This window comes from Sitophilus oryzae, unplaced genomic scaffold (assembly GCF_002938485.1).
Source record: "Sitophilus oryzae breed Bouriz unplaced genomic scaffold, Soryzae_2.0 scaffold_829_pilon_pilon, whole genome shotgun sequence".
Classification (NCBI taxonomy): Eukaryota; Metazoa; Arthropoda; class Insecta; order Coleoptera; family Curculionidae; genus Sitophilus; species Sitophilus oryzae.
Window position 1 is genome coordinate 1,389,510 of NW_022147449.1, and position 26,938 is coordinate 1,416,447.

The window sequence follows — 26,938 nt, forward strand, 5'->3', positions numbered from 1 at the left end:
ATTTCTTTCAAAATCTGAAATAAAACTTGTATATAGAACAAAAACATTGTATAAAAAAAATTGTATATAGAACTATCTTGTTGTTAGATGTACCATATTATTTTACCTCATTATAAGATCATAATGCACTTAATATTGAAAAAAAAATTTATCCGAGTATATAGTACAAAACTTACGAGAGTTTTGCAGCAAGACTGAGACTGGACCCTGCAAGACCAAGATTACTATTATATCGCAAGTACACAAAGGTGTTTAATATTTTTGAAGGAATTATTTTTACTACAATTACAAAGTTATACTGTATCGAATGGACGTTAACTAACCTCAATTCTGTGTCCATAGTGGCCCCATTCTTTTTCGAGCTGCCTCTGGTGGTGGTGAATATCCTCGGGCTGTCGGGCGCTATGCTATCGGCTTGGCTGTGGGCATAGCCCGAATCGTTGTTGCCGTTCGGATCGCCCAGATTGTTGGGTGTCGCCAGGCTGGCCACCACGCTGGATATTCTGGAAAAAATACGGACCGTTGACAACGCCGCATCGGCCAGAAACAATAATAGCCGACAATTAATATCGGTTTCCTGGGTTCAGGGGTGGGGGGAGGGGGGGTTGTATGCTTACACATGCATATGTGCTGTAATTTTCGATTTATGTTTTTAGTATTGCCTCGTGTGCGTAGTCGATTTGGAGCGGTGAGGATTTATGTTATGTTACCCTGATTAAACTGAAAATTGGTCTCAATATAGTCCACATGGTTTGTTTTGTTTTATATGAATGTAAGAAGTAAGAAGTGTTATATGTGGTCAATTCTTTTGTATGGATGTGAGACGTGGACGACTAATAAAGAAACGATAAATAAAATCGAAGCATTCGAAATGTCGACATCTAAAAAAGTCATAAAAGTAAGTAAAAATCAGTTCTTTGACGCGTATAGTAAATTTAAACTGAATATTTGTATGTATCATATAATGGATATATTTATCTTATTCTTAGGTACCTACATTTTTAAATAAACACAATTAATCAAAAGAATGGGATATTTATATTATTAATCCATTTGTTATTGACCGATAAGCTAGAGATTTTCTTATATTGCGAGTAGTTCCATTTTTACACAAAGAATTTCGTCGAACAAGTAATCGATTTGAAAAGTTCTTATCAGAATGTCGTCGTCTAACAGCTAAAAGTATATCGGAACGTTTTAAATCCCCCCTTTTACACGTTTAAAGTTATAAAGATTTTGAGCTTTCAGTTGGTTATTGATGTCTACTGCAGTTTCCGGGATTATATATCTGGCACTAACTTTACCATTTCGTTGTTGAATTAGCAGGTATCGTAAACAGCATATATATTATGTCAATAATATCAGTGACATTTCTGAAAGTCCAGTAATATTCTATTGAAAAGCTTATTTCATTTTTTTGAGAGAAGTTTTTTTGGAAATACAGCGATTAAAATAAAGAATATCCATGAATTTGTTGTTTTTTATCTTTGATTATTTAGAAATTTTGACAAAAATTTTGAAATAAATAAAGATAATGGGAACCAAAATTCTTTTAGTAAAAATAATGAATCATTGTCTACTACAATCAAAAAAACTTTAGGTAACTTTGTTGATTATGTAAATATTTATTGAAGTAGCGAGTATATCGGGTCTCATTTGTTATTTATTCGGTATCATTTCTGACCTTAGGTGCCGATTATATTGCCGATATCGTGTGTACGAAGAGTATAAAGAAAGAAGAGCAAGTACTTTTGCAAACGCATGAAATTTAGCATCAGTAGAAGTAGACTTCGTATTTTTCTCACTTCGACTTACTAGATCGCCATAGGGATTCTCTCCTAGACATGTAAACACTGATCCAAGACTTCGCTTGCCAGTACACAGTACAACAAATTAGTAGTTAAAATTTATAATTACTAGCCAAAACCCAAATCATCTTTTACAGCATCAATCAACTTACTGTGTTATTTAATCAGGTATACGAAACTGGTCATATTCCAGCAGACTGGCTAAAATCTGTCTGCATTCCTTTGCCTAAAGAACCAAATGCTAAAAAATGTTCAGACTGTTGTATTCTTATCAGTCTAATGAGTCATGTACTCAAACTATTTCTACACATTCTCCAAAAATAAATCAGCAACAAGTGCGAGGAGTTCAGAGCAATTTGGGTTCAGAAGATGCATGGGAACCAGGGAAGCACTATATACGATGGAAATGCTTCTGCAGAGGTGTTGGGAAGTACGAAGACCTGTATACCTATGCTTTACTGTTTTTGAAAAAGCCTTCGATAATGTCCAGCATAATAAGCTAATATGAAGTCTGCAGAATATTCAGTTAGATGACAAAGATATTATGCTGATTTCGCATTTGTATTGGAACCAAACAACTACTATTACCGTGAATAACAGAGAATCTAGACCTATTAAAATTAAACAGGACGTGAGACAGGGGTGCATACTCTCTCCCACCCTCCTCAACGTTTTTTTAGAAAACATTTTTAGAGAATCCCTAAGTGGCTAAAAAGGAATTGTAATAGGAGGCGAAATAGTCAATAATATCAGATATGCCGACGATACCGTAATTATAGCAGAAAATCTCGTAGATCCACAAGAATTAGTAAACAGAATCAATGAAACTTGTAAGAACTGGGGGCTATCTATTAATAAAAGTTAAAATAAATATGTGGTTGTGACTAAAGTAAGTCAGCGAAAGCACACTTTTGTTGAATGAATCAACGTTGGAGAGAGTGGCGAAGTTGAAATACCTAGGCTGTTGGATTAATCAACACATCGATCTTTCATACGAAATCATGTCGCGTAGATCAAGCAAGAAATGCATTTTAGAAGTTTAAGTTGTTGCTCTCAAATAGTTTACTAAATATCAAAATAGGAGAGAAGTTTACAAAGTGTTATATGTGGTCAATTCTTGTGTATGGATGTGAGCCATGGACGTTTAATAAATAAACGGTAAATAAAATCGAAACAATCGAAATATGGATATCTGAATGTGGAGCGATACAGAGATATTGTTAATATGGCAGTCGTCCACGTCCACTTGACACTTGAAGAAGAAGACAGCATCAATTGTCTATTGTAAATCGTCTATTGAAAAAGGATTTTTACACATTATTGAGGTTCAAAAGTTACTATTTGTTGTCTATCGTTAGAATCGCCATGAATTTGTCTATTTAGATCAGCAAAAATATAATATAGCGCATATAAGAAAACATAAAGTTGACGATGGTGGTCAACAGACAAAACGTCGTATGACAAATCTGAAATCACTGTTGATTATCTGAAAAAAGTGGCAATAATAATTATGTTTTTAGTTTTTGGCTAGCTTGTCAAATAACGTCAGAAAAAATAAAATGGAATTCTTGAAATTTCGTTTTTTTTTCGAAACTACTCCGAATATTTAAATGTTTATAAACGACATATTATTTGGTACAGTAATACACAACTTTGATCTACATTAACAATCCTCGTATATTACATTAGATCTCGAGATACCAATGGTGGGGTTCGTACTTGAATTACACTGCATATAAACTTCTAAATGATATTATACTTATCGAGGCTGATAGAATTTCTATCGAGGGTTATGTATACTATCTAAATTTTGAGTTTCTATTTGGTGTTAATATAAACAAGTGCATGAAAAGGTATCTATTGGGGGGAGCTAAAACACTTACATTTTGTCGTAATTTGAGTCTTTTCGTTGTAAAACGCTAAAAGAAAAAATGGATCTGAGTTGAAGAAATGTATTATAGAATAAAATTTACAAAGTCAGTTGAATAAAAGTGATGTGATCAATTCATTTGGCTTTTGTAAACGCACCTTAACTCTGTTATTGACATTGATACGTCAAAATATTTAAAACTAAAATAAACGCAAAGTTTATACAATGGCGTGTTACAGTCTATGAACATTGATTAATTGCTGTATTGCTATCTTTCCAAATTGATGGAATTACACATTTCCAACAGAACAGTAAAATTAATAAACAATAAATTTTCTTAGATTATAAGGCCTTGTTTACAATTAATTACCATAGAAATTGTAGTTCAACTCAAAGAGTCGGTAGATAAAATCAGATAATATTCAAAGAGCGATTAAATTGTGCTTATATTACTATTGATCTGGTGTTTTCGAATACAGAAACGTGACACCGCACTTTTATGCTTGGTATATTTGATATTTATTTAAATGATTTGTATTTTGGTGTATTTTAATTTTTAGTTTTTATTTTATTTATTGTAAACTTACACAGTTTCTTTTTTTCGCCCGTAGTTTTAGAAGAGCTTCGCTGTACAATTAATACCATCAAAAATAAATCCTCTTGTGGGACCGACGGGCTAACTTTAAAAATGTTTTCGAATCTGCCAGAAAGCACTCTGAATCACCTAATAACTTTAATAAACATGTCGTTCCAAAATGGTATTTTTCCAAGATGTCTTAAGACGGCAATAATCTTTCCTCTGCATAAAGGAGGAGACAAAGATGAAGCTTCTAACTATCGCCCAATTGCACTCCTTCCAACGCTATCTAAGATCATAGAAAGGTTGGTTAAAAGAAGGCTGGTATATTTTCTGTTTAAGTACAAAATACTTACTGAATATCAATTTGGATTTCTAAGCAACAAGTCCACAAATGACGTTATGTTTTCCCTCCTTAATAAAGTTTACTCCAGTCTAAACAACCATCATTCTACAGCAACAATTTACTGATTTTTCTAAGGCGTTCGATTGTGTAAATCATAAGATCTTAATTAATAAACTGCGGCACTATGGGTTCAGGGGATCATCTCTTGAATGGTTTAAATCTGAGCAGAAAGAAAGAAAGAAAGAAATTGCTTTATTGTCATAAAAAATTTTACAATTTTGTTGACAAAGCTTAAAAAAAAAGAATATAAAAAACATACAAAACTTCACTTAACAATAGAAAAACATATAAAACTAACAGCAGACATACAAAACTAAAACAATACTTTATACAATTATAGAAATTGTACATTGTCAAAAATTTATTTAATTAAATATAAATAAAATATAAACATACATGTAAATAAACAACTGTATATAATGTGCAATACTAAATTTAAATGGATAGAAAACAAAATCATTTCTTAAATTTAGTGAATGTGTGTTAAATTTAGAACCCTAGATATTAATAAAAAAATTGTTAACCGCGTAAAAGGCTTTCTCCAGTAAGTATGATCTCAAGGCTCTGCGAAATGCAGGAAAGGATGAAATGGAATTAATTTCAGTCAAATCTGTAAAGTTCTTGGGGCTTTTGTGGACAATTCTCTGAAATGGGACATACATATCGAAGCTTTGTCGAAAAAATTGAGCTCTGCCTGTTTTGCATTAAGGTCTGTTTATAAGGAGCTTAACTTGTCAGTGGCTAGAACTGTTTATTATGCACTTTTTGAGTCGCACCTCAGGTATGAACTTCCATTCTGGGGTACGTGTTGTGCGACTCAATTTGACCGCATTTTCAGGCTCCAGAAAAGAGCTGTTCGATATTCACTGGGACTAAACAGCAGAACTCATTGCCGGGACTTTTTTAAAAAATTAAAAATATTGACTCTTCCTTCCTTATTTATATTTGAATCCGTTTGCCTAATACGTAAACATGTATCAGCTTCTCAAGAAAGGCCATCTCAAACTTATCCACTCAGGAACGCGGAGCAAGATCTTTATCTATCTACCCCACGCTCAGAGTTAGTTAAAAGTTCAATATTATACAACTCGAAAAAAATGCACAATCACCTGCCATTTGAAATCAAATCCATAACATCATTTTTTCATTTCGCAAAGCATTGAAATCTTATTTACTAGACAAGGCTTTCTACGCCGTAAATGAATTATATTTTGAAAATCAAATTTGATCTTGTAAACACTGGTCTAATGTTTGCTATTGCTATATTTACTAATGACATCGAAATGAATTTATTTAGAGGTCATTGATATTTTACTATAAACTAGCTAAATATTTTTGAATATTATTTTTATTTTTTGTTCTTTGACATTATAAACATTTATAAATGTTTATTTTAACAATAAGACTGACAATATTATTTGTATAATGTTTTGTATTATCTTTTGTTTGTTTGTTTGTGTACCTTGTTTTTTTTACTTTGTTTGTTAGTTTACCTTTGTCTACAAATTGAAAAATTTTTTGACAATAAAGGCATTTATTTATTTATTTATTTATCTATTTATTTAGTTCTTTAATATTTGATACTTTCGCAGGTTTTTTATTATTTTTATTCGTATATTTTGCGTTATTCGGGATTAGAAATTTAGAAACTGTCTAATAACATTAAAATATTGATGAGATACCTATTTTACTTAGACAAATAAGAATATTATTTCTCCATAATTTTCTTTTATCTGATACGCATTTCTTTAATAAGAATTATTTCGAAATTTTTAAATTTTACTCTAAATGTACTATTTTCCAAAGCAGCAGTATGAGTTATTGAACTGTAAGTGTCGATAGATTTCACACTCATGGAACAACAGCACGACAGAGTTCCCAGACGGGTGATCGTCCATCCACTCGCATCGTCTAACGTCGCTTAACTTCGCCTAATCTCTTTTGGAAATCACTGTTTCGATGTAGCTGGGCCGTTGTTACTTGAGTTTATTTCAGTTTTAAATATATTAGCAAGATCAAAGATAGAGGACTTTCACACGAACCCACTTGTATCCACCACCGGTGTTCAGAAACGTGATTATATACAGACGAACCCACTACGCGAACCACGCTGTCTTTAGTCGCATAGCAGTCGCTGTCTATCGTCACAAGCCCGACCACTCAACACTGTTCTAGTTTTAGCAGTACAGGGTGTCCCATTTTGGTTGGGTTATGTCCTTCGGTATTTTCGTTATCATTGAAGATAAGACGATGCGGTTTGTACAAACCTGTCCTACTTTTGGTCAAACGGAAGATGCTATAAACAAAATTTTCATAACCCTTTTCGTTTCTGAGCTACAGGGTATTTTCGAAAATTTTGCAATTTGAGACAGTATCCCCGTATCCCCGTTATGTGAAAAGTTTCCTAGAATCCGAAAATCAATTAATATATTCCATTAGAAAAAACACAACTTTGATGTGTAACTTTTTTGGGGGACACCCTGTATAATTCTATATAGTTTTATAAACTGCTTTCAGTTAATCTACATATGCTGTCAAAATTTCAATTCGATATAAACTACCGTTCTCCTTGGAGCTTCCGCGGCGTAAGAAAGGCGCCACAGCGTTTACCGATATTATTATGTGACACGCTTTACAAAAAAATAATTTTTGCAGTCATAATTAGACCGGCGCGGCGTTTTGCTAAAATTCAAGAAAAATCTCTAGATATTTTTCTTTTCGCCATAAATAAAGCAGCTGGGCTACAAATTACTTATTAAAGTATTTTTTTCTATTTATGGCCGCTATATCCCTATATCTCGATCCACTGTGCGCCACCCTGTATCCTGTATGTATCGTGGATATTCGTATAGTACGGGATATTCTCGATTTAATTTTGTGTTCTAATTTGTGTGAGCCACCGGTGTCAATAGGCGTAACTGAGAGCGGACACTGGTGTAGGATACAAATGGCTGTGAAAGTGTCTTGGCGTTTGAAAGTGCACTTACGCTGCTTCCTCCACCACGGTTGCCAGGATGAATTCGGTGCTCCTGTCATTGGATATGACTTGACATTCCGCCTCCACGATGTCCTCGTCCTCGTCCGCAGATCCGGAGCCCGTATTTGTGGCCTGTTCCTCGATGGGCGTCGGGCCAAGATGGGTCTCGGCCAGTCGCCGAGTATTGGAAGTGTTCTCTATCACGGACCCGGTCTTGAGCTCGCTGACCATCGGCTTGCGGGTGGCTCGCTGTTGCATTGCTCGCGATCGCAGAGCCTGGAAACGAAATTGAAATAATTTACAATAGCGTGTCATAGATATCGGTTTACCATAATTTGCAATCTTGTTTGATATATACAGGGCGAGTCAAAACTAAATGTTGTATTTTTCTCCTCTATTTTAAACGGAATACCCTGTATTTTGTACCATAATCGAAGAACGTTTTGTTTTATTAAGTAATATTTTTGTTTTATTAAGCAATTCTTTAGATCTAAAATCGATAATTATTGAGAAAATACCCGGTCCATAGGTTCATAAGAACCAAAAACAAACGCTCGGGCCTCTGAAAAAAAGGCTTGTTCACGACTAGTATTTCCTATCGTAATGTATGGCTCCGAGTCCTGGAGGATGAGATCAGAATTGAAAAAAAATTGACAAAACTCAAATGTACTACAAGTGACGAATGCTCAGAATTCCCTGGACGGACCGACGAACCAATGAATTCATAATCGAAGAACTGAACATCACAGAAAGTCTCTCAACTTCTATACAGTCACGTATACTTAAATATTTCGGTAACGTTATGAAGAGGGATACTGACTGCATGGAAAGACTCATTATACAGGGCAAGATTCCAAGAAAAAGACCAAGAGGTCGCTCGCCCTCCTCATGGATAGACCAGCTATCAAGCTCTCCCACAAGCCACTGCACACGCTGGTACATGAAGTGCAAGACAGGGAATTATGGAGACACACACTACCACTACATTCCGCTTGTAGGAATAAAGGCAGAGATATATGATAGAGCAACATGGAGGGATCAGTCTCTAAATTACTAGACATTTTAAAAAAGATAGAAGTACTACGGGTAGCATTAACATCAGAAAAAGACAATATATCTGTAAGGTCGCAGTAAAACAGACCAGCAATCCACCTTAAAAATCTAATGTAAATAGGCATTAAAAAGAAATACATTAAAAATTGCTTTAAATAAAAAAAACGACGTTCAAAAAATATAAAACAGTTATTCAGAAATGTGTTCGAGCTATAATAACCTGACAAATTAATTCGGCACTGATTAATTAATGTTTTAAAGTTTAAACGTGGTTTTATCTAATTCTGAAAGGTACGCCTGAGAAAAAAGAGACGTCGCCCAACTTTTAATGCTTCCCAGCTGAAAATCCTATTCAGATTCGACGCCGGTTTCATTTAAATTGACTTGAGTCGCGCCAGAAACCAATATAACTTTATATTTCTAGCCCGTTTTCCCGGCCTTTCATTCACGATTTTTTATCCCATTCAATTCTGCACAGTAATTAATTTCCATTTCTTTCCTTTTACATCTTTTTCTGATACATCTGTTATTGATTAGATTTGAAATATTGCGGTAAATTTTAACGATTTTTCCTCGGATTTTTCCTACCAAGGCAAGGGGATCGTTAGTATCACCCACAAAAATCTAAAAACTAAAAAGTCATGTGTATTATGTGTATTACTAAAAAATTCCACTGAGTAAAGACAGGTTCATGCAGGGTCGCTTTTATGGAAATGGTCGATTATTAGGTAAAATATAGGAGGTACCACAAAAAGTTAAATATAAAAGTTATAGGGTTTATAAATATCTATTAGCGGGTAATAAATTTAAGTTTACAGGGTCGGTCATAAAGTCTTGGCACATCAAAGTTTCATTTTTTTTAAATGGAAGCCCCTGTATATTGTTGCATATTTCGGTTCTTCCTTCAATTCTAAGCAAATATCGAAATACACACAATGTACCTCAAAGCAACCGAGTTTCCGAGTTATTGACTTTTGAACATAATATCACTTAAACCATTTGATTTAATTAATATCGATATGTTCAGTTTCGTTTAATGATGTCATTCTGGCGAAACTGTGATACTGTTGTAATGGGGTTTTAAATGCCTATTAGCACAGAATATCTAGCAAAGCTACAGTAAAAAATCCCCGAAATGAAAGAGCTAAAAAAAACTTTCGGTTTTGGATCGACGACACGTCGACGGCCTTGAAGCTCGGCTAAATATGCACAGTTGCCAGATTCAAAAAGACTTTAATTGGCATCCCATTCTTTTTCTGATGTATAATAATTTCTTTCTATTCTCCTTTTCTTATCAGACACACATATATCTGCTTAATATGGATATTCCATTAATTGTAATTGTATTTTTTTCAGACATTGCGAATGATCCTAACTTCATAAGTATAAAGTAAAACTGGAAATAGTAAGTTATTCGACTAATTTCCAAGTTCCAAATGAAACTTTAATGTTCAAAAATAGAATCCAATATATTTTTTTTAGGAAAATCCATTAACCAAGTACAAATTTTGATATTTAATTCCGAACAACTAAAAAAGGAATCCGGTAATGATTTCCGAACTCTCCGAAATTAAATAGGACATTAATAAATAATAGGAAAGCCATTAAATCGAGGAATTTTCAGTTCGGCTTTACGACAAGAGAACGATAAAAAGGAAAGTGGCTCTGACTTACCCCGATGGATATTATAGCCGTCAAAGACCATAACAATAAAAAAGAGAGAGATAAAAAACGGAGAAACGATTCTAAAAATATAATAAAATCGCTGCGATGAAAAGGAAAACAGATAAACAGAATAATTTAATTAGATAATTGGCTTTCCTTTGTATTTTTACTCCCTCAATTCTCTAAAAAATCTATAATAAAACACAGTACCTACTAATTACTTCTTTGAATATGGTAGACAATGGTTCAGCATTGAAAGTAAAAGATTTTAGAATTTCCCTTGTCTTTATTTATTTTGATTAAGACAACGTTTCTGTCAGGAGGATCATTGACCATTATCAAAAAAAGTGTGCAAACTAATCTACTTTCTAAAACTATTGAGCTTTTATACTACAGCCAGGTATTCACCTGTGAAGAAGTTGGGTGTAGTCAACCTGTGTGCGTTCTAGTTGCAAAAACGTTGCAGCAATTACAAGAAATGTTAAACACAACATATACCTGGGCATACGCAACGTCAACGTCGCAATGGCAACGTCGCAGGTCAAGTGTTAATGTGAATTAGAATTTTATCCGTTAAATATATTCAAAAAGTGGAGTTATCTATGAAATAAATTAGAAAATTCAAATTACAAGTTATAAAGTATATTAAGATAGAATGGGTGAGTGAAAATCAGTTGATTCAGACTTCACTAAAAATAGTATTTGAATATCTCTAAAATACTATCACATAGAACAATTTAAAGAATTTGCAATATTTAGCAAGCAACCTTACAAGCCATCCCAACGGTGTTGTCAAGTGTCTCAAAATTTACTGCTGTTTATCGATAAAATGACCCAAGAAATTAAATTAGGGGATTTATACACGCTCTTGAATAATATTAACGAAAATGTTTGCAATAAAATTGATAACATTAAGACAGACTTAGATAATCTCAGCTCTAAAGTTGATAAGCAGTTTTTTTTCCTTCAAAGGAAAATTGAAGTATTAGAAACAGAAAATAAGGAATTAAAACATCAAGTATATATTACACAAAAACTTTTAAAGAAAAACAATTTGATAATATATGGAATGCCAGAGAGAAATAGTGAACATCTTGTGGAATCCATAATAGATCTTGTAAAAGAAAAACTCGATATAAATTTGAAGATAGAAGATTTATCGGAGTGTTTTAGACTTGGAAAAAATATAACCAAAGATCGACCTATCCTTATAAGCTTAGTGTCTTGTTTAAAAAGGACGGAACTCCTTAAAAATAAGGGAAAACTCAGAGGAACAAATATATTTATAGACGAAGATTTAGTAGCAGAAGACAGAGTGAACAAAAAGGTTTTAGTCGAAAAATTGAAAGAAGCAAAAGCTCAAAACAGAAACGCTAAGCTAAAAGGAAATAAGTTAGTAATTGATGGTATTAGTTATACTAGTGGCCAGTTTAAAGAAAAGTATCACCAAGAAGCATCCGGATCCAGAACTTTGTCATTTCTCCAAGAAATGAATCCATACAATAATTATCCACAATCGCAGACTGAGGTAGAAAAACTGCAAAGTCAAAAAACTGGAAAATTACTAAATCATAATAATATTGGAAATAGCGAAGATCTGATACGAGAGAAGATATACCGGGTTCCGAAAGAAAACGTAAGGTGCAAGACATATCTAATATATTTCCTGAAACGAACGTGAAACGAGCACCTCCGTATCGGACGCGAGCGAATTCCAACAAATCTTCATAAATTATTTTTTTGTGAAACCGTTGTAAAAAGATTAGGATATTTTTAACTATAGATTAAGATTAAGTAATATGTTTTTATTATTTATATTTTTTTTTGTTGATAATTATTCTGTGAATTATTTTTATTGAGTATTATAGAAAAATGTTAATAAAGATAGCAATAGCAAGTTATAGAAAAATAAGAAAAAATAAGTAGTGGTCAGAATTATATTATGGAAACGATTAACATATTATTTTTTATTCTCTATATTTCCCCACTTCATTCAAAGAGTCATTTTGAAAATATGAAAGATTGAAATTTGAAAAGTGCTTTTTGCAAGAAACGCATAAATTGAATTATTTAAAAAAAAACTTATCTTATTAATGAAGCAAATGCTGAAAATGTTGCCCGTCAACCTCCATACAGTAAAACAAATTATTTTCAATCCGTTCTAGAACATTCTGAAGAACTTGCGGGGTCACTTCGCGACAAACATCAATAATTCGTCTTCGCAGGTCTTCTAATGAGGCGGGTGGAGTGCTATACAGTTTACTTTTTATGTGTCCCCATAGAAAAAAGTTTAAAGGAGTCAAGTCGGGTGACCGGGGAGGCCACTCAATTGCACCCCTTTGTCTTATCCGCCGAACGGGAAAGTTATTGTTTAAATAATTACGCACATTTTGAGAGTAATGTGGAGGTGCACCGTCTTGTTGAAATATTAGTTCCACTTCAACGTATCCAGGATTGTTCTCTATGATGTCAATTAGGGCTGGGTCGATGGTATTTTCCAGTAAATCCAAGTACATATCACCTGTTAGATTTCCAGGACTCTCAATAGAATTTCTAAAAATACCAGCCCACACTTTCAATTGCTGAGGCTTTTGTGTGTGCACCTCGTGAAAAACCCTGGGGTTGTCCTCAGCCCAGTACCGACAGTTGTGCCGATTAACTACACCGTTCAAAAAGAAAGTACACTCTACCTAACCTGACAGTTCAACCTTGTGGCAAGTGAAAAAATGCGTAAACATCTAGAAATAATAAGAAAAAACAGCAAATTGGTCGAAGGAATTTATCCTTATCATTTACTCTGATAATGTTTAAATAAACTTTTCAAATTTCAATCCTTCATATTTTCTCAATGACTCGACTGATTTTCAAAAACAAAGCGGGAAAGTATAGAGAATAGACAGCCCTTTTCATTGCGGTACCACTTGACCCTCTTCTCATTTGAAAAAAATTGGGGATGACACCCCCGATTAGAGGGTTGAAGATTTTGCAATCATTTTTGGGACAAAAGTTGTCCCCCTCACAAACAAAATTGACGTGTTTTTGGATTTTCTGAAAAAAAATTACCCTGGCCGTTATGCCTTGCGAAACGGTTTCGATGGGCCACCCTGTATATATCGACGTTAGTTCAAAAATTATTTGGAAAAAATCGAAATATAAATGAAATTGCTACACCCTGTTATCACCGAAATTAAGTATTTTAGGACATAGTATTATATTTCGGTCCACCTAGTATATTTTTTACTTACTTTGAAGATGCTATAATAGAGGAAGACCATAATGATACATGGGATGTAAAACGAAGACAGACTGGAGAAAAGGATAAAATCACTGTTGAAGAAGAGGCAAGCGTCTGGTATCCTGTCGGGGGTGTTGTTCAGACCCAGAACGATTGGCGATCCTATTGCGGCCGATATCACCCAAACCATGGCTATTGTCAACCATATTCTTCTGTTATTCTTGTGTTTGGCATATTTGATTGGTTGCGTAACAGCAATATATCTGAAACAAAGTTTAGTGTAAGTATATTTGTTACAGATAAAGATGTAAACCGGCCTTTAACAGTATCTACCGGTCAAAATTCTACCGTATGATCGAAACGCAACGACGTTCGGCGTTAACGATGGCTATGAAATGAAGATCGCTGTCATTTTAAATGTAAAATTATATGGGGAATATCATTGACGTTCATTTCCAAGCCCACTGGACACCATTTTTTTTTTCATACGGTATATGTAGGGCAAATAAGGCGATAAGTCTTAATAAAGATTATAATTTTTGAGTTAAAAATCACAGGTGTACAAAATTAACCTTTTTGAAGTTTTTATTTTGAAAACTGATTTTAGATAATTTTGGTAGGCTGATTTCAAAAATTCTATACATTTATTTGTATCATGTCAGGTTTTTTTGCAAATATTAAAAGGAAAAGACGGTATTTCTAATAGTTATTTATGCTACTAGTGTGTTATTTTACATATAAGTCACGCTGGGAAATGCTAATTTTCTCAAGTGACTTATATGTTATAACACCATTCAAAATTTTATCCAAAATATAAAAAATGATGAACTTAATGCAGAGAATAAGCATATATGTAGGGTTTTTTGGCCCCTTTTTCCGCTACTCGTATTTTGTTAATTTTTATAAAAAGCATTCGTAAAAAATATATATCCTTCAAATCCTTCAATTTAATAGCTGTTAGTACGAAGTCTCACTTCAAATATGCGCACATAGTGCATACACATTTTTGTTGAAGAAATGAATCCGGCCACAGAGGTATACATATTTTTTAACCATTATTATCCATAGGCAGACATGTACAAAGTAAAATTAAAAACCATTGAATGATAATTAAAAAAGAATATTAGAATATTAAATTTATTAAATAAATATAGAGCAGAAAAAATTAAAATTGCATTTTTATATTAACCCTCTGGTACGGTACTGGCCAAAAAGTCGTCTTGTGTGTTATTTATCCTTATATTTTTTAGTTGTTGAATATTTATATATTAGTATTAGTTTTTATCAGTATTGGCAGTAGCTGCTTATAATTTTATTGCTCCAAAAAATATTTTCAATTGCTTTTTAAAATTTATTGCTATTTTACTCATCCAAAAAAAGTCAATTATTTTTGTTTATAAAGGGAAATAAAAACTATGTATAAATATTTATTAATCTTTATTAATGGCACGAATATGAAAAATATTTTATTGAAAACAAAGTTAGTAAAAATATAAAAAAAATATCGCAAATTGTTTTATTTAAAAAAATATTTGTTATTTTATTGCACTTGATAGTCATAAAACTTTTTGAGCTCTAAAACAAAAATACTCAATTTTTAACTGTATGGGTTTTGTAAAATAGTTGTTTGTTTATAAAGATACATTTATTTTGCGAAAAAAGAATTTTTAAGTGTTCTGTCATTATTTCGCTTGGTATTTTAAAAATATAATGTTTTACAATGTATTTTTTTTTAATTTTTCCAAAAAACATAACTCTCGTGATAAAAAGTCGAGTGGCTTTCACTATAACATAAGTTTTATAGAATAGGCCAGGCGACCTTACGAAAATTGTTCTCTGTATACCACCCGATTCAGAAATAAACGTACGCTTTGTAGGAAAATACGTATTTTATAGAAAACTTTCTAACCTAATTTAAAGTTAAGCAAACTTTACCAAGAACGTAGACGGTGGACAACAACTACAACATTAGTCCTACAAATACATTGCTTTAATAGTAAAAGTTTAGCCATTGTAAAGATATATTACTGGGTAATGTGAATACTTTAAAACCAGCTCGTGTAATTTTCTTTTCGCATAGTTTAGGATAAATAACAACATTTAAGAAAAGCTAATATACAAAATGTGTTTATTTTCTCATCTAATTTGATTGGTTTTGGAAATGTCACAAATGTATTAAATTATGCGACGTGTTTGACAATATAAAATAGTTATTTGTGTAACTAGTGCAAAAATAACATATTTGTTGCACTGCTCAGCTCTTTGCACTGCTCAGCTCTTTGCACTGCTCAGCTGTTTGCACTGCTCATGTTTTTGTACATGTTACACACAATATTTTTTTACGGTCGAATTGAAATTCTTATTTACATGTTTATTAAAAAGATAACAGTAATTCCCAGAATAATATTAACACTAACAGTGACATTATGAACAAATATTACTTTAACTTTTTTAATAAATTTTTTTTGAGTTCATTTTAATTTTAATGCCGCAGTTTGAAAAATTCACTAAGGTAATTGATGGACAAACTTCGTTTCCAATAGTCTTTTAAGTTTTATTTTCATCTCTGCTCGTGGAGTCTCGCGTTCTTGTTCTTTTCACTCTTTTACGAATTGTTGCTGTGAGCTGTCCAGCTACTTGGTTTACCTTCCAGAATTTGACAAGTTTTTTACAAAAATTGACACACGGCCTTCAATGACGGTCGCGATACGGCCATAACGCGCGAGCTAGCGAGAGGAAGTGAAAGTGATAGCGGCAGTGTTGCCACGGCACTATAATAAACTTGATACTGTACCAACCGTAATGTGTAGTAAATTTTCATGCATATTTTCATTTGTGAATAATGGTCTAGGTAAAGCATCTGATTCATTTGCCAACTCAGAATTAGAATTTGGAATTAGTAACTCGCATCTTCATTGGAGGACACCGTCATATTTACTTCAAACCAATAATCAACGAGAATATTCGTATAATTTAATAACATTACTGTAAATCACTATAAATAGTGAATTATTTGTAATTCAGCAGTAATTTCTGTATTATTAATCCGGTAAATGATGGAGATAAACAATTGTGATTTATTAAAGTTTTATTTTAAGATGAAACTTTTGTTACCAACGTTTTGTGAATTTCAATAATGAATTGAATAATGACAAGTGACATCTTCGATTATGCAAAATAAATACATATTCTATAAGTTTACTGGTCGCCTAACGATATTAACATTAATTTAAAAATAAATCAACGTTTAAACAAAAACAGGCCACAGACCACACAAAACAAATTGTTTGTTAGTAGGCAGTTAGTAGTAGTCACAAAGATACATGTAGAGAATTATCGTTTTTTAATAAAAATTAAAAAAATATTATATAAATTATTAAAAACATTATAAAATTATAAAGCTAGAATAGTATACTATTAATTACTAGTATACTAGTATACTAATTTTGCACACAATTTTTTTTTATTTATTCGAAAAATAATCCAAGAATCACAGGTATAAGAAATATATTTGTGAACTATATTGTAGCGTTTTTTCAACCACTACCACTGCGAACGGCAGCTTTTCATCGGAGAGCAGTCGTGGATATGGTATTTCACTAGAGAAAATTAATCAGTAATAATTAACATAAGATATATAGATATTGGGCGCCAGGCATGTACAGAGAAAGAAAACACAGTTGTATAATACTTAAAACTAATGACTATATTTATTCATGATGAATTCTGATGGTAAATAGCCATTGTACAATTTTAATAATTATTATAGTGGTTATTTGTTGAGTAAAACTATGTATGTAAATAATATTAAATATGTTCTATGAAAAGACTATGAAAAAATACAATGCGTGTAACGTTATAGAAAATATAAGAAAAGTATCATTACTTTATTTAAATTGTTAAATTTTAATTGATGTGAAATCTGATGTGTTGCAACCTGTAGATTCTAGAATCTATGTCTCGTTATTCATCTGTTAATATAGCGCAATAATAATATCTATAGAAAGTAATACTATTACAAGGCGTAATATAATGAAACCTAAAATCTAAATCACATTGTAACTACTGAATCGACATAAATGTTCTTAATAATCTAACCACTAAATATAGTCTGTACGATATTATTTAAAATGTACGTTACTGTTTAAGACTGAAAATATAGAAAATCTAAAACATAAAAACTAGAACGTAAATCTACACTTAGCTGTTCTTTATGTAATCTTGCTTCAAACAGTAGCAGCGTGAGGTGGTCTCGCATCTCTGTACTGTCTGTCGGCGATCCTGTTGGCCAAAACAACAAAAGGGGCCAGATTGAGGACACCATGAATCACTACAGCAGTAGCTACTGACTAGGCTTAGAAATGGGAGTGAAGCAGCAGGGGACTCAAGCTACATCCACGCTGTGGCACTTATATGTAAGAAAAAAAATAATTCTTACTGGGGACACTCGTCCACAGGACATCTGTGCATAAGATAATGTCTGTACATAAGACACTACCCGTACCTTGGACACAGTCCGTACCTTGGACACAGTCCGTAACTTGGATACAGTCCGTACTTTGGACCCTAAAAATATGAAACTCTTGTTTAAAACCAAACAAGGTCTAATAAACAAAATAAACCTACCTCGAAATACTTCCGAGGGCTCAATAAATAATAAACAACATGTCCTTTCTTCCATGTGACATTCTGGAGGACAAAAGAAAAGGGACGCCAACGTGCCAGCAAAACACAAATACAAGTTGGGACATCCGTAACTCTACCCTAAAAATATTCAATAATAATATCGAATCTAAAAAGGATAATATTTCATCTTTACCTGTTGCTTTGAAATAGCAGCTGATTCAGATTATACAGCAAGATTTAAATAATCACCATTTCTAAAAGCTGGGATACAACAGAGCGTCAAAACAAAGTGAGGTTAAGCACGGAGAGAGTTGACAGAAGCGATGTTGACAGCGCCTCCTCAGAGCGATAACAGGGTTGTGTCGAACGATAACAGGGTTAGCGATTAGGGAACGTAAAAATTACGCGTCAAATAAACTATCCGGCCTGAACGAGAGGGAATCCGGTGATGATAGGCCCAGACATCATATAGTATATATAAAAAAGACATGTAACGAACTAAAAACGTTACAATATATTTCTAAAAATGTCTTTCTCTAAAAAATTCTGTCATGAGTTTTGGTCACGTCCATATCGTCAGTTTTTTGAACCAGAGCTTCTTTATGGTTCCCTTAATATCTCTTTTGAATATCTGACGTGCTCGAATATTTTTTTCCTCTTCGCATTTTCTACCCCTTCTTATGGTCACCACATATAACAATATCTCCCCGTTATCAGAAACACGTGGAGAACATGTACTATTTATGTCTGAGACGTATTTTTTTGTTTTTTTTTACTTATTTGAAAATAGTAGAGGGAGATGGGGGTTTTGCTCCGCCTGGAGGAGGTATAGGAGCAATGAGTCGGAAGTAACGCAAATCAACTAGGAACATGTAAAATAGACTAATAAACAAAAATAAACAGGTTAGGTTAGGTTAAGTTAGGCTAAAAGCAGCTAAAATGCTTAAAACAACAGACCTGTTCGTTTTTTGTTCAAACTAGTTTATTTCTGCTTTAAAGCGGTTGTTTCTTATTTAACCCTTTATAGGGCAGTACTAATTATGTTCTGGTTAGATCAATGCAATCAACTCTTCCGCGTAACTTTGTGAATATACAGACCGGACCACCGTAGTAGTAACATAGGCAAAACCGGACGAATTAGCGTATACCCGACCGCCGGATAAAAACCAGGCGAAAAAATGCGATAAAATAAAAATAGGTAGATATGTGATAAGAATGTTTCAGAATTTGTATTTATTCGTGTTTTAATAGCCAAAACGAATACATAAATTCTCGCGACAGTTCTCGTGTAAAATTTATTTTTTAAGTAAAATAATGGATTTTTACGAAGTTCGTGAGAAAATTCAAATTGTAAAATGGTATTTCCAAAATAGGTCTTATCGGAATATACAAACAATTTTTCCACAAACTTTTGTAAACAGGCCAATTCCCTCTTTACCTACTATATCAAGAGTTATTAATAATTTTGAAACACATGAGTGCGTTTTCCCACAAAATCACAAAAAGCCTGATGTGTTGATTAATGAAGAACAGGAGTTAAAGCAAGTGTTCATTTGCGCTACCGCGGATCAGAATCCCACGTTTTTAAGTAATCAAATTGCTGAGGTAACAGATTTTTCACCTAGCACGGTTAAAAGAGCCCTTAAAAAGAATGGATACCGATCGTATAAAGCGCGCAAAACTCAAGAAATTTTCCATGAAGACCAATTTCGGCGTATGGCGTTTTGTTAATCTGTAATGGAAAAGGCCAATTTAGATGAAAACTTTATTCGGCGTATAGTTTTCACCGACGAATCAAGTTTTCCTTTATTGAGTCGTCATAACCCTACACAAGTACGATATTGGTCTCGGGAAAATTTGCACATATATTTTGAGGTACGCACGCAATATCCTCAAAAGCTAAATGTTTGGTGTTTTGAACACTTGTTATAACTTTTTATATTTAATGTCGAGTACGAACGCAAATCGGGTAAACGTAAATTCGTCCGGCAATTTGCTATGTTACTAGTAGCCTGGTCTTCTCTGTATAGGTGGTACCTATATTTAATTATAATCGCTATATGTCTAATTATTTCGGACATAGACCAAATTTGGCATCTGCATCCAATCGTCCAATGTAAGAAAAAAGGGTAAGTTCATTTTGATTATATCTGTTAGCTTTCTATTAAAAAAAATCGCCATATCAAGTAAATCAAATTTTGTTTTTCGAGAAACTCGCATCCTATGAGAAATCATCGAAAATATACAGGATATGTTAACGATTTTATAAAATATCATCCAACCGTAAATTTGGTGCACTAAATAAAAAGAAATAAACGTCACAGATAGATTTGTTTCTATATTTTTTAAATTTTATCATACGAAATTTGCAACCTATATGATACACAAGCGAACTCAGTGTCACCAATGCTTACTGGTTGAATCTTCAACCACTTACGTTAACTTTTTGCGCCAATTGGGCCAACGTATAGATATTGTTGAATAAATGGACAAGACGCGCATAGAAATAAACATAGCAAACAAACTGGGCGATGATACACTCCCACGCGACTGATTTGTCGGTTAAATTAAAGTGGTCATTTAGCGACCATCAGCCTATAAAAGGTTAAAGCTGAATATTCTTGCTTATTAGCTTGTTTTACATGTTCTTACCTGTTTCACGTCACTTTTGCCTCGTTGCTCCGGCTCCTCTGGGCGAAGAAACCCCCATCTTCCTCTACTGAAAAACTATACAAACTCCCCCCACCACTAAAAGAGCATACATGGAACCTTTATTTATTTTTAGGATCTAATTTTCACATTATAGGTCCCTACGACGCTCGAGTAAATCCCCGTTTAGCCCATCTTGGGCTCGCCTAATATAAACATTGTTTTCCCTGCATAATTGCACATAAACCTTAACAATTTTTATTGCTTTAAAAGTAATTTAGGTCCATTTTTAAAGGTGCTATAAAATGGTATATATAAAAAATAAATACAAATCTGTTATATGCGTTTATAGTAATAAAAGCACGTAGTAAAATATGATTTTATTGAAAAAAATTAATGTGTATTTTAAAAATTGATAAATGCGTAAAACTGAAACGTTTTACGGAAAAACAAATTATTTTATTTTTGCACTTAGTTGACCTTTAACATTTATTAAAATAAACTTTCTTTTTTTTGTAGTGTGTAGGAATTTTATTTAAAAAAATTAACTGAATAACAGATATTTTCTGATGTAAAAATATTTGATTACATACGCTACTTTATAAAAAAACACGCTGGGTTGTAGCAGAAAATATTTATAATTGCATTCCTTTATTTATAGGGAAAATTTTAAATAAATATAAATTATTAATACAAATGCTATTAGAAAAAAATGTATCTGTTCTATCTGTATATTCTATCTTTAATATTCTATCCATATATCTATATATAATTCATAAAATATTAATATTTGTTTGTCAATATTTTTTCTTATTTTTTTTTAGCAACGGTCTAAGACACTGCAACGGTATAAGACATTGCATGCAACGGTCTAAGACACTCGAAGAAGTTTCGAGAGCTTACGACCAAGAAAACTCAAAGATCTTCCTGGATTTAAGTAAGAATCAGCAATCTTCGGATTGTCACGGGGTTTTTAACAGGACACTGTCTCGTCAACGAACACCTCAGTAGATTGAAACTAAGAAGAAAGGGCGAATGCAGATTCTGTGGGGAAAATGGGGAAACACCAGAACACCTCATCACTGAGTGCGCCGAGACGACAACCATTCCATGAACTTTGGTACGACGGATATTGGAGATGGAGAACTACCCTCTGTAAAACCATCCCCGATACTGGCTCTTGTCAAAGCCCTGGGACTGTATGATGAGTTATAACTCAAGAAAGGGGGACACAATAGATCTGTATGGTCGCAGTGATTAACCCCTCAGCTAAACTAACTCAACTAAACTCATTGTAATTTTAAGGCATTCTAAAATCTGTAGACAGGGTGTTTCAAAACAAATGCGAAAAACTTCAGGGGGTGATTCCTTGTTCAAAATAAAGGGTAGTTTGTTCATAAACGTTGGGTCAAAAGTCAACCATGAGGGAGATATCGCGGTACAAAGATGGCGGAAAAATAATGTTTTTATTTTTTATCTTGAAAACGAAAAGCGATAGACTAATGAAATTTTATGGAAGTATTACTATTATGAAAACACACTTTTTGGTAATTTTTTCACTTTTTTAAAATGAGTGGAAGGGGTTGAAATAAACTACACCTATCATTCTTGTTAACGAAATTTAAAGAAAAATCTTATCAAACACATGCAAAAAGAAATTGATTTGAATAGTTTCGTTTGTTTAGAAACTTTTTTATCTCTTGTGTTTTTTTGATAAAACTTACCGATTTAAAATTAAAAAATAAAATGTAAAGCATTACATATCAGGACAAAAAACATTTTTAGATAAAGAATCTAGTGGGCTGCTCTAATTTTTTTAGCAAAAAATCTAGTCGGCCGCTGTCACTTTTTAGGATGTTTCTAATATTATTTTATTGACATTACTCTACTGCAATACGTTATTATCTAGATTCTTATTATTATCGTTATTATCACTAGATTCTTTATCTAAAAATGTTTTTGATCCTGACATGTAATGCTTTACATGTTATTTTTTAATTTCAAATCGGCGAGTTTTATCAAAGAAACACAAGAGATAAAAAGTTTCTAAATAAACCAAGCTATCAAGTCAATTTTTTGCATGTGTTTGATAAGATTTTCTTTAAATTTCGTTAACAAGAATGATAAAGGGTAGTTTATTTCAACCCCTTCCACTCATTTTAAAAAAGTGAAAAAATTACTAGAAAGTGTGTTTTCGTAACAGTAATGCTCCCATAAGATTTCATTAGACTATCTCTTTTCGTTTTCAAGATAAAAAATAAAAACATTATTTTTCCGCCATCTTTGTACCGCGATATCTCCCTAATGGTTGATTTTTGACCCAACGTTTATGAAGCAAACTACCCTTTATTTTGAACAAGGAATCGCCCCCTGAAGTTTTTCGCATTTGTTTTGAAACACCCTGTATATAAATGGATTAATAATATAAATTAGTAGTGGGAACTATCGAATGAATACTATCGAAACATTCGATAGTTGCAATTCATTCGAATAATTCGATAGCTAGTAAAAAAACATTCGTTGAAAACTATTCGAATAAAAATTATCGAATAGATGCGTCATCTGTCTTGAAATATTATATTCTAGTAATTCGGCAGCAAAAACCATTCATTTATAAAATTCATTCATTTATGAAATTCATTTATTCGTCAGGATCGATTATAATAAAATATTAACTGGATTTTAGTTGTCGCCCGGCGATGTAGGTTTCTTTCCGAGAAACCCGACAGCGGTCGGTGGCAATGCTATGAAAGAAGCCGGCATTTTTGATTTTGCGGAGTCATATAAAGATAAGGACACATTATTTTTTTTTTATTGAGGTGCTAGTATTTACACAGAAAATACATTATGAAGGGCGCTGTTGCCATATATTGGTATTAGTTGATATTAGCAAAGAATATTATTGTTTGGCTTTAGTTAGTTAGGGATAGTATGTCTATATATTTTGCATTTTTTTTATTAATATTCTGTTGTTACACTGCAATAATACTTGTTATTTTGGATGTAGGAAAATTATTTTTAATGTTTTTAAGCAAAGACTGGTTTAATAAAAATAATAATAACAGTAAAAATTTGTTATACCTATTAACAACAAAATATAAAATAATTTAATATAAACATTTTTTTACGTAGTAGCAAAATATAAACAACAAATTAGATGTCAAAATTAGTCTTTATTTTTTTTGTGGCAATGTTGGTTTATTAAATAATAATAATTACTGAACTAATTTGTTATATTAACAACAAACTTTAAAATCATGAAATATAAACATTTATTAATTTTCTAAGCATGCAGTGTGTGTTTTTTATTATTATTATTAATGGAAGGAAAATATAAATAAAAATTAGAAATCAAAATTATTTATATAAGGTACTTTATATTACTATTTAAAAATAATATTTACTTTTACTGGCATTTACTTTAAAAATAAATGAAATATTTCTTCGCAAAAACTACATGTAAGAGAATTAGCATAAACAAAATACAAACATCGTTAACATTTTTTTTAAATTGGCACGTGTAAAACTTTCAATTTAATTTTCTCACCCCATAGTTTGAGTTCGATAACCACACATTTACTTAACCACATTACTTAAATATGATTATTAAGTTCAACTAATTCATATTATTAAAACATCTAAAATACAAATATGTATTTTTAAAATTAATTCTAAGTTCATCTCATCTCTCTTAAAATTGCTACTTCTCAAAATGTCCCATTAAAAATAGACCATATATACCATATAAAATAAAATAATTGAGAGATCGGGCTACTGGAAAATCACACAAATTTTCGGAAAAATTTTGACACCTGCACACACACACAATCGTCAATTAAAAAAACTACTATTTTAATATTTTAAATATTTTAATAAACGCAAAAATAGTACAGTATTTATAAGGTGAAGTTATAAAATTTGGAAGAACTAATAATGCACTGACGCACACAAAAATCAAACGAATACTAAATTTCATTTTTCATTTATCAAAAGCATTCGATAGTCGTGGCTCAACGATAACCATTTAGTCGCACGGCGATGTTGTCACATATGCTTTAGTATACAAATGAATGAATGATTTTATTCGAATAAAACCATTGGATAGTTGAAATCATTCATTCAGTAACCATTCGATAGTCTAATTCATTCGATTGTTCCCATCGCTAATATGAATATCCCATTCTTTTGATTAATTGTGTTTATTTAAAAATGTAGGTACCTAAGAATAAGATAAATATATTCATTATATGATACATACAAATATTCAGTTTAAATTTACTATACGCGTCAAAGAACTGATTTTTACTTACTTTTATGACTTTTTTAGATGTCGATACATTTCGAATGCTTCGATTTTATTTATCGTTTCTTTATTAGTCGTCCAAGTCTCACATCCATACAAAAGAATTGACCACATATAACACTTCTTACATTCGTATAAGACTTCTTACTTCTTACATTCATATAAAACAAAACAAACCATGTGGGCTATATTGAGACCAATTTTCAGTTTAATCAGGGTAACATAACATAAATCCTCACCGCTCCAAATCGACTACGCACACGAGGCAGTACTAAAAAATAAATCGAACCTTTTGACCCAACGTTTATGAAGCAAACTACCCTTTATTTTGAACAAGGAATCGCCCCCAAAAAGTTTTTCGTATTTGTTTTGAAACACCCTGTATATTTTATTTCCTTTGATGTTCCGCTAAAATACACAATTGCTACTTTTTAAAAATAAGATCTATTTATATAGGGTGGCGCACCTCATTCGCCTCGGTTGATTATACGAAAACGGAAAGATGTAGAAACAAAATATTTTATGGGTATATGTGGGGAGTCTATTTGAAATATAGGAGTTATATTGAAATATATATATAGGGAGTTATTTTGAAATATACAGGGCGTCTCAGAACTAAGATCCATACCAAAGTTATATTTTTTCTTATGGAACACCCGGTATTTTATTTCATTTTTGTATTCTTGGGCCCAAAAAAAGACATTTATTATAAGGGTTAAATATGTTTAAAATCATTGGTTTTTGAGGTATTTAAAGATATTTAAATATGCATGCTACAAGAGAATTGATTATTAAGACCCTGTACATTACTTTTCAGAATTAATTCTTGTGCTGAGTTTAAAGGCAAAGAAATAAACTTTACTGAAAAATGTTATTGCTTCCTTAAATTTATACATGGGTACCAAAAATTAGTGATCCATTTTAAGGATTTATTTTGCATAAAAACTTTGTTATTTCAAATGCAACGCCCTGTATTTTCTTTTAAATAAATCGAAGCAGAATCAAATGCTGTCTGTCCGTCTGTCTGTAACATGATAACTCAAAAACCGCTAAACCGATTTTAACCAAATTTCGCATAAAAATACTGTGGCACCCGAGAATCGGGCAATTTGCTTTTGCTGGGGGTGGGGGGTTGGTAAGGGCGTATGGGAAGGGGTTAACATTTTTAAAAAATTGTAACTCCAAAATTACAGTAGCTAGCGAAACGCGGTTTTCAATTTAAAATTAGGAATAATATTTGCAACAAAATGTGTAATAACATCAAAATCAGTCAAAGTCGTAGTATTTGAGATAAAAAAAATTGGAAAAATTCCTTTACTTTGAAACTAAAAGAACTGCCTACCAACTTTTTATTAACATATTTTAGTATGGGCGGCTATAATAATTTTTTATTATGCTTTTAAACATATGAATATTATCTCTAATAATATATCGTTTGACTTTTACTTTAATTTTTGAAACCTAATTGATTTTTGTTTAATTTACGTTTATTATCTAATAATACTAATTTAATAATTTACGTTTAATATCTAATAATTAATTAAAAATGCTGCTTTAATTCCTGAATATACAATGCCGTATTTACATGTGGAATTTTACGATCTGCGATCTTGATCCTTGGTCTAATACATCAAATGTAATGTTGCCAAGACTATTTATCGGAAGATAAATTAGATTCCATGTTCGATAGATAATTATATATATCCTGGATCTACGGCTAAAGGGAACTCGTAGAATGCAGAGGAAGGATTATTAATGTAGTATTATGA

The 26,938-nt window shown here is 32.2% G+C and overlaps 1 protein-coding gene across 1 annotated transcript in view; it reads right to left on the minus strand.

Annotated features, from left to right (window-relative positions):
* The window catches only part of LOC115889710 (dopamine D2-like receptor), a 117,662-nt gene that overhangs the window by 45,784 nt on the left and 44,940 nt on the right, over nucleotides 1-26,938 (minus strand). Inside the window, exons 4-6 of the mRNA XM_030909771.1 lie at nucleotides 13,602-13,854; nucleotides 7,649-7,914; nucleotides 324-503 (exon numbers count right to left, since the gene is read on the minus strand). Coding sequence (XP_030765631.1) covers nucleotides 324-503; nucleotides 7,649-7,914; nucleotides 13,602-13,854 — 699 coding nt within the window. The remainder of the gene's footprint in view (nucleotides 1-323; nucleotides 504-7,648; nucleotides 7,915-13,601; nucleotides 13,855-26,938) is intronic.